This window comes from Lytechinus variegatus, chromosome 2 (assembly GCF_018143015.1).
Source record: "Lytechinus variegatus isolate NC3 chromosome 2, Lvar_3.0, whole genome shotgun sequence".
NCBI lineage: Eukaryota > Metazoa > Echinodermata > Echinoidea > Temnopleuroida > Toxopneustidae > Lytechinus > Lytechinus variegatus.
In genome coordinates this window covers 47,355,333-47,368,547 of record NC_054741.1, presented here as the reverse complement: position 1 = coordinate 47,368,547, position 13,215 = coordinate 47,355,333, and the positions used below count along the sequence as shown (strand labels likewise).

The 13,215-nt window shown below is 34.9% G+C and overlaps 2 protein-coding genes across 2 annotated transcripts in view; one reads left to right on the top strand and one right to left on the bottom strand.

The window, feature by feature from the left end:
* The window catches only part of LOC121408190 (meckelin-like), a 44,727-nt gene that overhangs the window by 21,000 nt on the left and 10,512 nt on the right, over window positions 1-13,215 (top strand). The window contains exons 15-23 of the mRNA XM_041599569.1: window positions 1,299-1,410; window positions 2,496-2,651; window positions 3,209-3,307; window positions 4,305-4,391; window positions 5,825-6,004; window positions 9,204-9,260; window positions 9,779-9,919; window positions 10,889-10,969; window positions 12,462-12,578. Of these exons, the coding sequence (XP_041455503.1) occupies window positions 1,299-1,410; window positions 2,496-2,651; window positions 3,209-3,307; window positions 4,305-4,391; window positions 5,825-6,004; window positions 9,204-9,260; window positions 9,779-9,919; window positions 10,889-10,969; window positions 12,462-12,578 (1,030 nt within the window). The remainder of the gene's footprint in view (window positions 1-1,298; window positions 1,411-2,495; window positions 2,652-3,208; window positions 3,308-4,304; window positions 4,392-5,824; window positions 6,005-9,203; window positions 9,261-9,778; window positions 9,920-10,888; window positions 10,970-12,461; window positions 12,579-13,215) is intronic.
* On the bottom strand, window positions 6,410-9,190 carry LOC121408191 (rhodopsin, GQ-coupled-like). The gene has a single exon (XM_041599570.1). The coding sequence runs from the start codon at window positions 7,674-7,676 to the stop codon at window positions 6,603-6,605; it is 1,074 nt and encodes a 357-aa protein (XP_041455504.1). The 5' UTR covers window positions 7,677-9,190; the 3' UTR covers window positions 6,410-6,602.

The following is a 13,215-nucleotide window of genomic DNA, read 5'->3' as shown; positions in this document are numbered from 1 at the left end:
TGAAATCTGTGTTTCTGGTATATAAACACAAGTGTGCAACTCCTGGGCCCTGTCTTACATAGGTTTACAATGGATCCGATCAATCACAACTATGGACGACCAGCAACGTCAACATCTAAGATGCATGTTTGTTCAAAATGTTTTCTAGATATGACGTAAATTATATGAATTCATTGTTTTCTTGACAATTTGGTGTGTTCACCTTTGTTTGTGAAGGACATTTTGAAAATTTTATGTAGAAAAAATTATAAAACTGATGGATTTTCATTGAGTAACGATTGATTGGATCAATTGTAACTCTTTGTAAGACGGGGCCCAGCTTGTCGTTACAATAGCAAAAGCATTGAAGTTGGTAATATTCTAATAAGTCTTGCTAAGTTTATCAGACGCATTTGATATTCAGTAACTTCTCATACAATGAATTTGATGAAATTTGATTGAACAGTAATAGAGAAAAATGCACCTATTATGTTGTGTAACAGACATGACACATAAGTTTGTTTTATCTACATTGTGTGAAGCATTGAAACAGTCTTAATTATTATGTCTATAGCATGGAATTGCCCATATATGAATAATAGCTCGTCAGATGTGCATAGAATTCATAAATCTTCAAAGGGCAAATCAATTGTTCACTGCATCTCGAGAATAATACTACTAGGGACAAGATTCTGTAGGACAGCCATACCAACTGGTAATTCTTCCTTTGAAGAGTGAATATATATATTAAAAAAATGGAAATGAAAATCAATACTTTATTGTGGGAAGTAGAACAGCATCCGCAAGAAATAAAAAACGGAAAGGGGATGATTTTCGGGGGATGGTGCAGAATGCAAATAGTGTAAAAAACACCCAAAATAAATAAAAAAGACCCCTAAATCAAGATAAGCTACATTTAAAATGCAAAAGGATATAAAATTTACACTAAATGCAAGACATACTGCAGCAAGACTCATGAACAAAACATCACATTGGCCACCTCAATAAAAGTGCAATGAAATTCCAAATTTGAGATGGAATCTATATACCCTCTCTATATACCCAGTGCAAGGTACTTGTATGAAAACGAGAATATCCTTTACATGTATGTACCATTCCCTGTGCAGATCTGGGACATCTGCACAAAATCTATTTATGAGGTGTTCTAGTGGTCTGCTCTTGAATCTCTGTTTAGGGTGCTTTGGTTAACACGATTCACATGGGTCCACTCTTCAATGAAGTCACCCCCCTCCTTCGGTTAGAATTACCCTAATGTATATTGTTTAGTAATTTGCCTTTGAATTGTTCATTTGATGTAGAGTGACCTTGCGTGAGGGTTCATCGGCTGGTTTGATCTATCCTCCTTACTTGAGGTTAACGTACTCTGAGCTTTCAAGAGAACTTGATTACACAGAGGAGACAAGCAGGACAGTGAGTAGCATCCAATCACATATTATAAATATTATTTGTTCCCATCTTATGATATGTTTGCACTCAACTTTTTCAGGCCAGAATGTAAATTTTAAATTGTCTTTTAGGCCCAAACAGGATACCATTCAATCTGACTATTGTTTAAGTGTTGATCTAGAACATCTATCATCAAAATACCATCCATTTGATATTGACGTTTCTCAAAAAAAAATTCTGATTCTACCATGGATGTTACAGAAAGTACAGTTTGCCCTTGAAATTAAGTATGAACGCACTGCAACAGAATTCTTTATCCCGAAATAAGTCTGTCCTTGTGTGTTCATTTTCTATGAGGATCGGTTTGGTGAGAATGCTGTTGGTCTGAATTCACAATAGTGGTTTTAAAAACCGTCGGTTGAACCCATGGTTTGTATAGATTTCATGTATAAATTACGCTTTATTTACCTAGTATATTGAAAAATGTAAAATGCTGATGCACGCTTTTGTCACAGTGTGCCAAATTGACACTTGTTGCCATGGTTATCCATACTATTTTATTCATGAATCCACAGTCATTAATTCATTAATAAAATAGCATGCGGTAAATAAGCGTAAATTGTACAGGAAATCTGCATAAACCTTGGGTTGAACCGATGGTTTTCTTAAACCACCTTTGTGAATTCTGGCCATCTTTTCATTATAACGTAAAGCTGCCCCTGATGGCAGGGAGATTCCCCGTTTTGTAAATTATATTTGCCTGAAAGCTTTTTACTTATTTCAGTGTCTTGTTGGGTCGTACATTGATTACCTTGACCACAGTTGAGAAAGATCCCTCTAAAACCTTGCATACTGGGTATAAGGATCCAGAATAAACTAATTCAAGGATGTTGTCTTTTCAATAATTCATCGCCTTTCTGCACAAAGGCCATTAGCATGTCTCCTTCCCGCATAAGGGCTGTTAGCACGGACTGCGCGTCACCTTCCTGCACAAAGGCAGTTAGCGTGCACTGTTCATTGCATGCTATTGGCGGGAAGGCGACGTGCAGTGCGCGCTAACAGCCTTTGTGCGGGAAGGCGACGAACTGATGTAACTTACTTCTTTCTAGGTATCCTTTTCTGTGATCTATCTGCAAGACCAATCATCATCATTCCAGGCTATGTCTATTTCCATTGGTGTATTCTGTGCCATATTCCTCCTCTATGCCATGGCTAAGACCAATGCATGGCGTAGGAGAGCTGGACTTATTGTCATCGATATAGCTGTGAGTGTTAAACCCCTCATTAATGATTTCCAAATCATTATAATGTTCTACTACATGTATGGAAAGCCAACAACAACATAATTCAAGATCTAGAAAGTGATAAATAGAATTGGAATGCTGCGGTTTTGATATAAGTCACCCAATTTAGCTACATTCAATTTTAAAGAACGTATTACGTTCTGTTTTTTGTCATGTAAATAGTCTGGAGCACGATGGTTGGTAACAACTAAACATGCGCAATCAAAGGTTATCTCTTAAGAGCACTGTGTCAATGTACATGATTATAAGAAGATGAATTCTAACACCAATGGCTTCCATAATCAAACTTTATTTGAGTCAGTTGCATGCTTCATGACACTGAACGTGTGCTATTTTTTATTCAAAAGTAGTAAAAAAATATAGCATGTTGACAATCTTCCATCTCTTATCCTATGCTTCCCTGTAGTGACTATTATATTTTCACAAGGTATACCTGTCCATAAAGACACATAATGTTTTCTTTTGCGAAACTTGATTATGATGATCTGAACTTAGTTGCAATATTTTTATTTCCACAGTCTATGATCAAGTTTATCTTATTTTCCTGTGGTCTTATTGCTGATGCCCTTCTTATTGTCACTGTGGGAGCATCATTATACTGGACTCTATTCTTTAAAGTAAGTCAAAATCAAGTGAAAATTATTGTTTATCATAAAGTGATATTATTAATTGAAATAATGTTATTTTTATAAATACTTGTACATTCAATTCAGTTCAATTAATTTGTATAATCACATGCACAGTGATATACAATACAGCGCAGAAATAGAGGAAAGTGATTAACAGTATAAACAAATGAAATAGTAGAAATGTAAAAGAAATTAAAAGAAAATGTAGCGGATGGGCAGAGTCTGAAAGGCTATTGCCTTTTCAAAGCTGACTCCCTTTATTACATTATCGTACAATTACAAAAAAAAGGATTATAGAATAAACAGACAATAGACATGAATAGAAAAGGAAACCAACCCTTCCCCACCTCTTTGAAACAGGCACTTGGAATTATATTTTAGTATAGACAGTGATTATAAAACTAGTTTTCTTATGTCCATCTTTCATTACCTTATTGTACTACTACTTGTGTTGTAGTGATATATGACCGTATTGTTCATGGAATCTTAATATCTATTTTAATTTGAAATGAAGATTAAATTAAGATTAAGCCTTTGACTATCTGGAATGGGGTAATTGTCTTTTATAATGAAGGACAGGTCTTTCAATTCTTATTCAGTTTGTCAAAAAATACATTCATGAACAAATTTTATTGTAAATGAATCAAGTAAAGTTTTGATGAAAATTCAATTTTATTCCACAAAACCCATATATGCAAAAATATGTACAACAAAATATATTATAGATGATGTATATTATTACATGTATGAGCATATTACAAATGTAAGTTTAAAGAGAACAAATTGAGCATTAAAATTTACAAGGTTTAGACCAGAAATAGAAAAAGAAAATCTCAGACTTCCTATTTATAATTTTCAAATACTGTTGTGAAGTGAGATTATTCTTTTTTTGTTGATATATTGGATATATGTACAATCTGGTTCACGTACTCAGCCTCCATCCTAATTTAAATAATTTTGTTGTCTCGCTTCTCTTTTGATACAGCGTCAAGATAGGGTTTATCTCTTACTGCCCACTTCAGGCCAATCTAATTCATTCAACAGCTATGTTATTGTGGCTTTTGTATTGAAAGTAAGTATATACATAGGGGGTGTGACAGTTTAGCTTTTTAGCTGATTTAAGCTATTTTCTGTTTTGATTTTCAGCTTAACTTCAGTTTATTTTAGCTTGCTTCTGTTCAAATGTATGTGAGCTCTTACAATTTCAGCTTTTTCATCTATTTTTTTATTTGTGATCATTCACACCCCTTTATATAGTCCCAATAAATTCATATAATCCCAAGAAAATTATATTCCTTGTAATAAACTCAGTTAAACAATTTTTTGGTTTGATCTGTTAACAATATTATTATATTTTATATACAATTTTATATTATCTTTAAAAATTAAATTAAATTCCATACATTTTCTGTATTTGCCCTTAATGATATGGAAACATGACGTGGTCATAACTTATTTTAATTGTTAGTTTAAGTAATCTAACCAGTGCTGAAGAAAACAAATTTAGAAAGTAGGCCAATGCTCACTTTAATATTAGTAATTTTCCATGTTTTTCAGTATATAACATATGAATAAAAAAAAACTTTCATAAATTATATAATATGTACAGTTAACACATTAACACGATTAGTTTTTCAGTCATATGGATGTACTTACTGTTATTTAGATAAATTTTTGAAATCTTGTTATTTGATGTCCATTGTACAAATTATGATATTGTGACCTATGAAACACCATATGCACTGTAAGGAATGTCAAGTACATTATGATGACTATTGTAATATAATATCAACAGGAAAATCTGAACGGGATATATTTTCACACTATCATAAATGCACATTTATTATTTAGAGCTAATCATAGCCAGGTGTCATAGGGGTGCTTTGAGCAGCTAATAAGATAGATATGTGTGAAATATATATACCCTATATTAATATTATTATTATAATTACTGTCATCAGGACCCCTTAACACAAAGGTTAGCGCTTAATCGCTAATTTAAAAGAACAATTAAAAAAAATAGTAATAACAGTTACATTTATATAGCACTTCATGCGTTGGTTTTTAATTGCTTTATATTGTAATTATCACTGTTCCACACATAAAGTGCATCATCTCCACTACCTGGGGAGTATACTGGCCAGGTAACCGTTTATGGGTGCACACGTGTCAATCTAATCACATTGACATTCACATCCTACCAGGTACCCATTTCATACCTGGATCGAGTGTGACAAAGTGTGTATTGATGCTTGCCAAAGAACTCTAGGCTTCGGTGGGATTCGAACACACAACCCTCTGATTACAAGGCGAGAGTCGGAACCGCTACACAACAATGCTTCCACACAAGTTTGGTTCCTATTCATTCTACTTAGCAAAATGCGCATGCAACTATGGCCTTGATTGGCCATTTCATTTAGCAATTAATCGCTAGCCTTTGTGTTACAAAGCCCTGATGTTACATCCCAAACCTTGACATTGTCTTTAACACCATTCTTACTGTAGTTCCTAGATGTACTTCACTTGCTGATAGTTCAATGTCGAACAGACATTTTCTTGATTGATTGGGAAAGGTCGAGAGGTCGTATGGTACAAGCCAGCTCATCATCCAATACCAAGGCTTCAGTAGCTCCTATCAGTGCTTGGAGGTCATTCTTTGTGGCCAATGAATGGAATGAACTACAGGTATGGTTGGTACACTTTCGTAAATGAAGATTTCAATTCAGTATTATTTCCAGTTTATGTTAAAAGTGATAGAAATTAGATATTGTACAGACAATTTGACAATGAAACGTAAATGAAATAAATGAACGGAAGTGTACTCAAAAGCCATGGGAAGGCTTGTTTATGTAACGGGTCATTGAAATGATTACTGATTAAAACTGTCCTGAAAGTGATCAAAGAAATGTATGTTGTTTTCTTAGTTCAAATTTTGTTCTCTAGAAATCGAATAGCCCACTTAACCTGCTGACTACCAAATTCTGTAATGTCCATATACTTTGTATAAGGGCTTCCCTTTTCCAATATTCAATGGGACAAAGTTAAGTTATCCTGTGTTATCATGAACAGCTCAGGACAGAACAGGTCGAAGTACTGTTGGATGAGGAAATTAATCATGAATCCGATGATTAATTGTGAAGTCCGATATAGCAAGCTGGCGGTGATAAATGGATGTAATTTTTAGGTTTTCTCACTTGTTTACAAAGTTCTGCAATTCTAATAGGCTTTGTGCAGAGTACACTTGGTATCAGTAGGCAATCGGTTAAACTCAATCTGATAGATATCAAATTGTAGGACTTGACCGTGTAGCCCTGTTTGCTGATCCTGTCGTACGAAGAAGAGCTTTGAGCCATTCTGAAGGATGAGGGACATCCCGGAACCTGCAGAATAACATGCATTTAAAGACTACCTGGAATTGGGGATGCCTTGCTGCATAGATCATAGGGTTCAAGCAGAAAGGGAGAATGGCAAGAAGAGCTAGGTAAACTGAGTATACACCAAATTTTTTTACAGACAGGTTCAGGGCAAAAGGCAAATTGCAGATGAAGACAACCAACACAACCAGGGCTAAGTTTTTGGTGATTTTGATCTGATTGATGCTTGGGCCTCTTGGTGATGTCCGTTTGTTTGATCTATCCTCCATCTCTATGATCTCACTGGAATTTCTGAGGGTTCTCTTGACATGTCTTCGGACAAAACAATAGATTGCTGTGTAGCAGAAGACTATGATGACAGTGCAACTGATGGAGTTAACCATGGCTATTCTTTGAAACACGGTGGCTAAAGGATGTTCTGAATCCCAGATACAGGTCCTGAAGATAGGATCATACACTATACCACCTGTTGCAGGAATAAGCTGAGGAATCACCAGAACTAGGAATGGAAACATCCACAGTAGCGCTACCATCAAGGTGTTTCCACGGCGTGTGTAGATCCTCTGCTGAAGTCTCTTAGTCTTGGTGATGACGATGTAGCGGTTGACTGCAATGGCTGTTAAAGTCAGGATACTGGTGCAGCTTGTCCAAAGGATCAAAGCTCCTGCAAGATCACAAAGTCCTTTACTGAAAGGCCATTCAGACTCAAAGAGCAGTGCAGCAGCTTGAAAAAGCAGAATAATGGCTGAAATAAAGTCAGATATTGATAGATTCACCACAAAGACATTGATGGAGTTCTGAAGACCCTTGGAAAGAGCAACAGCCAAGAACACCATTAGGTTTCCTACTATCCCTAGCATCATAGTAGTGATCGTCAGAGTGGAAAATATTGCAGCATGTGTTTGGCTCATAGATATATTCGGTTGAATATTTGTTGTCACATTCAAAGCCCTTTCCATTGGGGATGTTATTGAGCCATCCATAATTATTCAGATAGCAGGCAAAAGCCCCTGAAAAGAAATGACACAGAAGCGGACATTGTAAAGAATCATGCAATGATTATTCAGTAAAGTAAGAATGTCATTTTTGCCTATACATTTGTGTGCTTTTATTCAAGTAAATAATTGTGAATGTTTTATACCTAACAAACTATGCATCTTAATTTTCAGCAAGAAATTAAGTATCCTTAAGAAAATACAATGGTGATAGAGTCCAGAAGTAAGTGACTGAAAGAATACATCTCATTGAAGGCTTTCATTACCTTCTAGTAGAATATTCTGCAAGACTTCCATATTTCTCACAGTTGCATTATTGGTCAAGTGGGAATTGTCCAACTTGGCTTACCAGAATCTCTGTTTTAATTCCTCTGTATATCCTATTATACATGTACATCTGATGGAAATCTCTCTTTTTGGAACTACTTTTCTTCTGTCCTCTGTAAAAAAAAAGATAATAAATTAAAGATGTCATATATACAAGAAATCTCACTGCATTAGTATCCCAGTCAGCTCACCTCAACTCTTGAAATATTTTAAAAGGAAGTGATCGTGTAGCGATGTTGCGGTATGAGTAATGTCGAGTTCATTGAAGATGTACATTTATGGATTGTATAATCCTTGGTTCTCATACTTTCTCTGCAGAAAGCACTTCCTGGTCTTTTCACTACCATCCTTTCCCCATCTTTCCAATTCCATGAAATACAATAATTTTAAGCATAATTGTTACCTTTTTCATTTAGAAAGAATTTCCTCCATTTCACTCATGTAGTTGTTTCACTTCTGATTCACGGTTTTCATTCAATATATGTTAATCTGATTATTTTTGTTTTATCTTTGTAGTGAAATATAGTCACAAAGTAGCTGTATACACAAGCCTTCTGGTACTTTCTTTCCTGTTGACATTTACAACATATAAGTGTGAAAAGAAAAAAGGGAGAAAATAAGAAAAGGAGAGAATAATTATAATAAAATGTGAGGAAGAAAGAGGAAGTAAATAGAATATAAAGATACATGATTCAATTCTGCATAGTCCTGCTGAAAAATGTCAATGCAAAATACCCTTTTTTAAATTTGGGAATGGAATAGACATTTAAAATGTGTTTATTAAACAATGATGTTAGCTTTTGAAATTTTACCATGCTTACTGCAACTCTTGTAGGATTATCACTTGATTGATTCATGCCTTACTTTGGTGTAATTGAATTCTTTATCACAACAAAGAATGCCACCTAATTATCCAAGCATAAACATATCCCATTTTAAAAATGGTATCAAATAGTTCAAAAGAAGATAATCTTTTAGGACATATATGAGAAATATTTCTTCTGGAGTTTTTTTTATATTAAATTGGTGATGTTGAGGTGTTAAGTTTTCTCTGACTTGCTTAGTATAGTCGATCAAATTTATGTTATTTAGAAAATGCCAAGCTGACACTATTTTTTAGTGCACAAACTGATTCATATTTTGGCAGTACCCTAGATTTTACTTTTTCACTTTTAATTTTTATCTCAGGAAATGAGGAGATCCAATCCTGTATTTCAGATCATGGCAGTCCTTTTCTTTGTGGAGGTGAGTATTTCATTTCTGGAGAGGGTTTTATCAGCGTTTATCGTCTGCCAACTTTCCTCTGTTTTGATTGGCTGAGAAGTGCATGTGTCTTGATTGTTACTGTGGCAACTGTCTGACATTGACAACTTCATGACAAAGTCCCATGAAACCAATAGACATATACCTATGAAAGACAAGCATTTATTAGCTTAACTGCTTGTTTTTATTCATGAACAAAGTAATGCAATTAATATTTATACTTTATATACTCTCTCATCTGTTCTTCTTGTTAATGAATAACACAGGATTGTGTGTTTTGGGGGCCATTTTACATACATGTATGTGTCACAGAGAAATGTCCATTGTGTACAGTTTTATGCTAACAAATGATTTGATTTAGTACTGGACCAACTCAATATTTTCTTTGCCCAGATTGTTATTTGAAAGAATATTATTTGTTTATTCATGAGGTCATGTGACTATGAGTATCAAACAATTTGCTGATGGATAATCATGAGTTGGCTGTGTTCATATTTCAGGTTGTGGGTCTGAAGAACTTGACTACCACAGATCCTCAGAGCAGTGTGAACCCAACGGGTGATGAGTACATAGGAGAGTATTCAGAGATCTTGAGGTTCGGCATGGCATCGGGACTGTACATACTCGTTGGAGTTGTTCAGGTAATTGAGAGGAAGAAGTGTGAACAGATGTGACTGGGTTAAGAAAAGGAAAGTTAGGTGGAGAAACAGAAAGAGAGAGAAAAACAGAGATAAAGACAGAGACAGACAGACTATAAATAATTTTTAAGGGTGTATGTTTCAAAGAGGAGAAGGATTTCCTTGTCGTAAAAATGAATTATTTGATTTACCGGTAAATGATAATTAGTTATTAACTGTCTACCCCCTCATCCCCATTTCTGAGGTTTGAATGAAACGGTAAAGTAATTAAAGGACAAGTCCACCCCAACAGAAACTTGATTTGAATAAAAAGATAAAAATTCAACAAGCATAACACTGAAAATTTCATCAAAATCGGATGTAAAATAAGAAAGTTATGGCATTTTAAAGTTTCGCTTCATTTCACAAAACAGTTATATGCACATCTCAGTCGGTATGCAAATGAGGGACTGATGACATCACTCACTCACTATTTCTTTTGTATTTTATTATATGAAATATGAAATATTCTCATTTTCTTGTCATTGTCATGTGAAATGATGTTTCATTCCTTCCTGAATACGTGGAATTCCATTATAATAACATTTTGTGCTTCATGCAAGAAGGTCCTAATCGTCAAATTCGTAAAAATTGAAATATTGTATAATTCAAACAATAAAAAACGAAAGAAATAGTGAGTGAGTGACATCATTGACTCTCTCATTTGGATGTAACTGGCTCGTTCATATAACTATTTTGTTGAAAATAAGCGAAACTTTGAAATGTCATAACTTTCTTATTTTACATCTGATTTTGATGAAATTTCCAGCATTGTGCTTGTTTGATTTTTCTCTATTGATGAAAATCAACATTTTTCTGAGGTGGACTTGACCTTTAATGTTTTAAAATCTAATATGATTCATCATGCTTATTTTCTTGTTGAACCCAGAAGATCATTACCGTCATCTTACTTCTATTTGTTTCTGTTAACAGTGGTTGTTTTACACTCTCATCTATGAGAGATTTGTAGAGGATGCTCTCAGGAACTTTGTTGATCTCTGCTCCATGGCAAATGTAAGTTTTGCATCAAAACAAATCTTTCATAATTTATTAAATGTTCCATAATCACATAAAAACATAACTTTCAGTTATGAGGAAGTGTCCTAGATTGGACATGAAACTGTTTTCTGTTTCATAAAAAAAAATTCCAGATGAATAGATTTATTTTTTCTATCGTAATTTGACTTTCTTCCTGGATGAATCAAAACATATTACTTGAACTTTCAATTTGTTTCTTGGATTGCTAGTTGCCTTTTTAAGGAAGTTTCCACACCATGGCTGCATGTAGGATCCCACTGTAGTTTTCCCTAATCTCCCTCTAGTTTTTCTATGTACCTAATGAGTTGACTATTGGAAGAGAAAAGAGGCTCCTCAACAGCGTACTACGAAAAGTATAACAATATTTTTCTACCCTGCTGTACAAGATAACTGCAGCTTTAAACAAATTAGACTTACTAGGATTTCTACAAGTTATTAGAATTACTGAGCAGATAATTGGATTATTGATACCTTTGTGGAGGAGCCGTGGTGTAGTGGTTCTGACTCTCGCCTTGTAAACAGAGGGCCGTGTGTTTGAATCCCACTGCGGTCTAGCGTCCTTTGGCAAGGCGTTAATCCACACTTTGCCACTCTCGACCCAGGTGCTAAATGGGTACCGGTAGGATGCGAAAGTCATTGTAGCTTGTCCAGTACTGTGTGCGCCTCACAGGCGACTGACTGGAATACTCCCCAGGGAGTGGAGGATGTGCACACATTGTGTGCGGGAATGACTGATTGAATCCGACGACCAGGGTAATAATATATCTGTAAAGCGCTTAGACACGTCGTTGCGATGGATTAAGCGCGATATAAAAAAGCGGATTATTATTATTATTGATTTTTGTTGGTAATCAAAATATGAAATGAATTAAGTATCAGAATTTTCTGAGAATGAAAAACTTTCTTTGACTACAAAAAGAGAGTTTTCATGTATTCTAAAATCATTTTCAACATCTGCACAATATCATAATGAAAGATTCCAAAGAAAAACAGATCATTGATCATCTTTCAGGGAGTCCAAGGACAAAATGAATTTTATGTTTACTGATTCTGCATGTATGTAGGAAATGGGAAATGTTGGTGCGTTGTGGTCTAGTGGTTCTGACTCTTGCCTTTCAAACAGAGGGTCGTGGGTTCGAATCCTAGCTGTGGCGTGTTTTCCTTCAGCAAGAAATTTATCCACACTGTGCTGCACTCAACCCAGGTGGGGTAAATGGGTACCGGCAGGATATAATTCCTCAAAAAGCTGTGTGCACCTGAATCGGTAGCCTAGCTTAGCCGAGTAATAATAATAGCAGGGCCCGCTGGGAAAACAGTTTTCGGAACTGAAGTGGCTACCCTTGCTAAATATGCCATTATTATTATTATTATCATTATTATGTATATATATATGTTTCACATTTGGACTGCCCTTTTTCTGTTGTAATGATTTAACCATCAATGTTTAATTTTTTGTTTGGCTTTATAGATCAGTGTATTTGTGCTGTCTCAGAATAACTATGGTTTCTACATCCATGGTCGCTCAGTACATGGCTTCGCTGATACCAACATGAAGGAAATCAAGACTCAACTCAAGAGAGAAGAGGTAAAAAAAAATATCTCCTTAAACAGATTACCCTAAAACTTTCATCCATTGATAATGAAATATTGGCATTGAATTAAAAATTAAAAGGTAATTGATTGATATATAGAAAAGGGATTTGTTATGATGTTTGATATGGCTATGTAGCTTTGATTGTTCTAGTTTCCCATTTTAAAAAAATGAATATCATCTGGGTCTCATTCATAAACTTGCCATTGAATATAACTTTGCCTACACTGATAAATTCCATGGAAACCTTGATTTTCATATGCTGGTTATGGTAATTTTATATAGTTTCATATGTCAGTTTATTGGTACAGATACCTCAAAGTCTATATCATGCATGTTTGGCAGACATAGTGGCTAGGATTCACAAAGGTGGTTTTAAAAACAGTTGGTTGAACCCATGGATTGTGCAGATTTCATGTATAAATGACCCTAAATTTCTGGAATACATGTATTGTAGAAAATGTACAGTGCCGATGCATGCTTTTTTACAGTGCACCAAACTGACGCCTGATGCCGCGGTTGAGCACGCTATTTTATTAATGATTCCATTGTTTTGAACAATAAAATAGCATGCTCAACCATGGCATCAGGCGTTGATTTTAATAGCGCAATGTGATCAAAGTGCACATCA

Excerpts from the sequence above, each read along its gene's own strand:
- LOC121408191 (XM_041599570.1), bottom strand. The coding sequence starts at position 7,676 with ATGGATGGCTCAATAACATCCCCAATGGAAAGGGCTTTGAATGTGACA.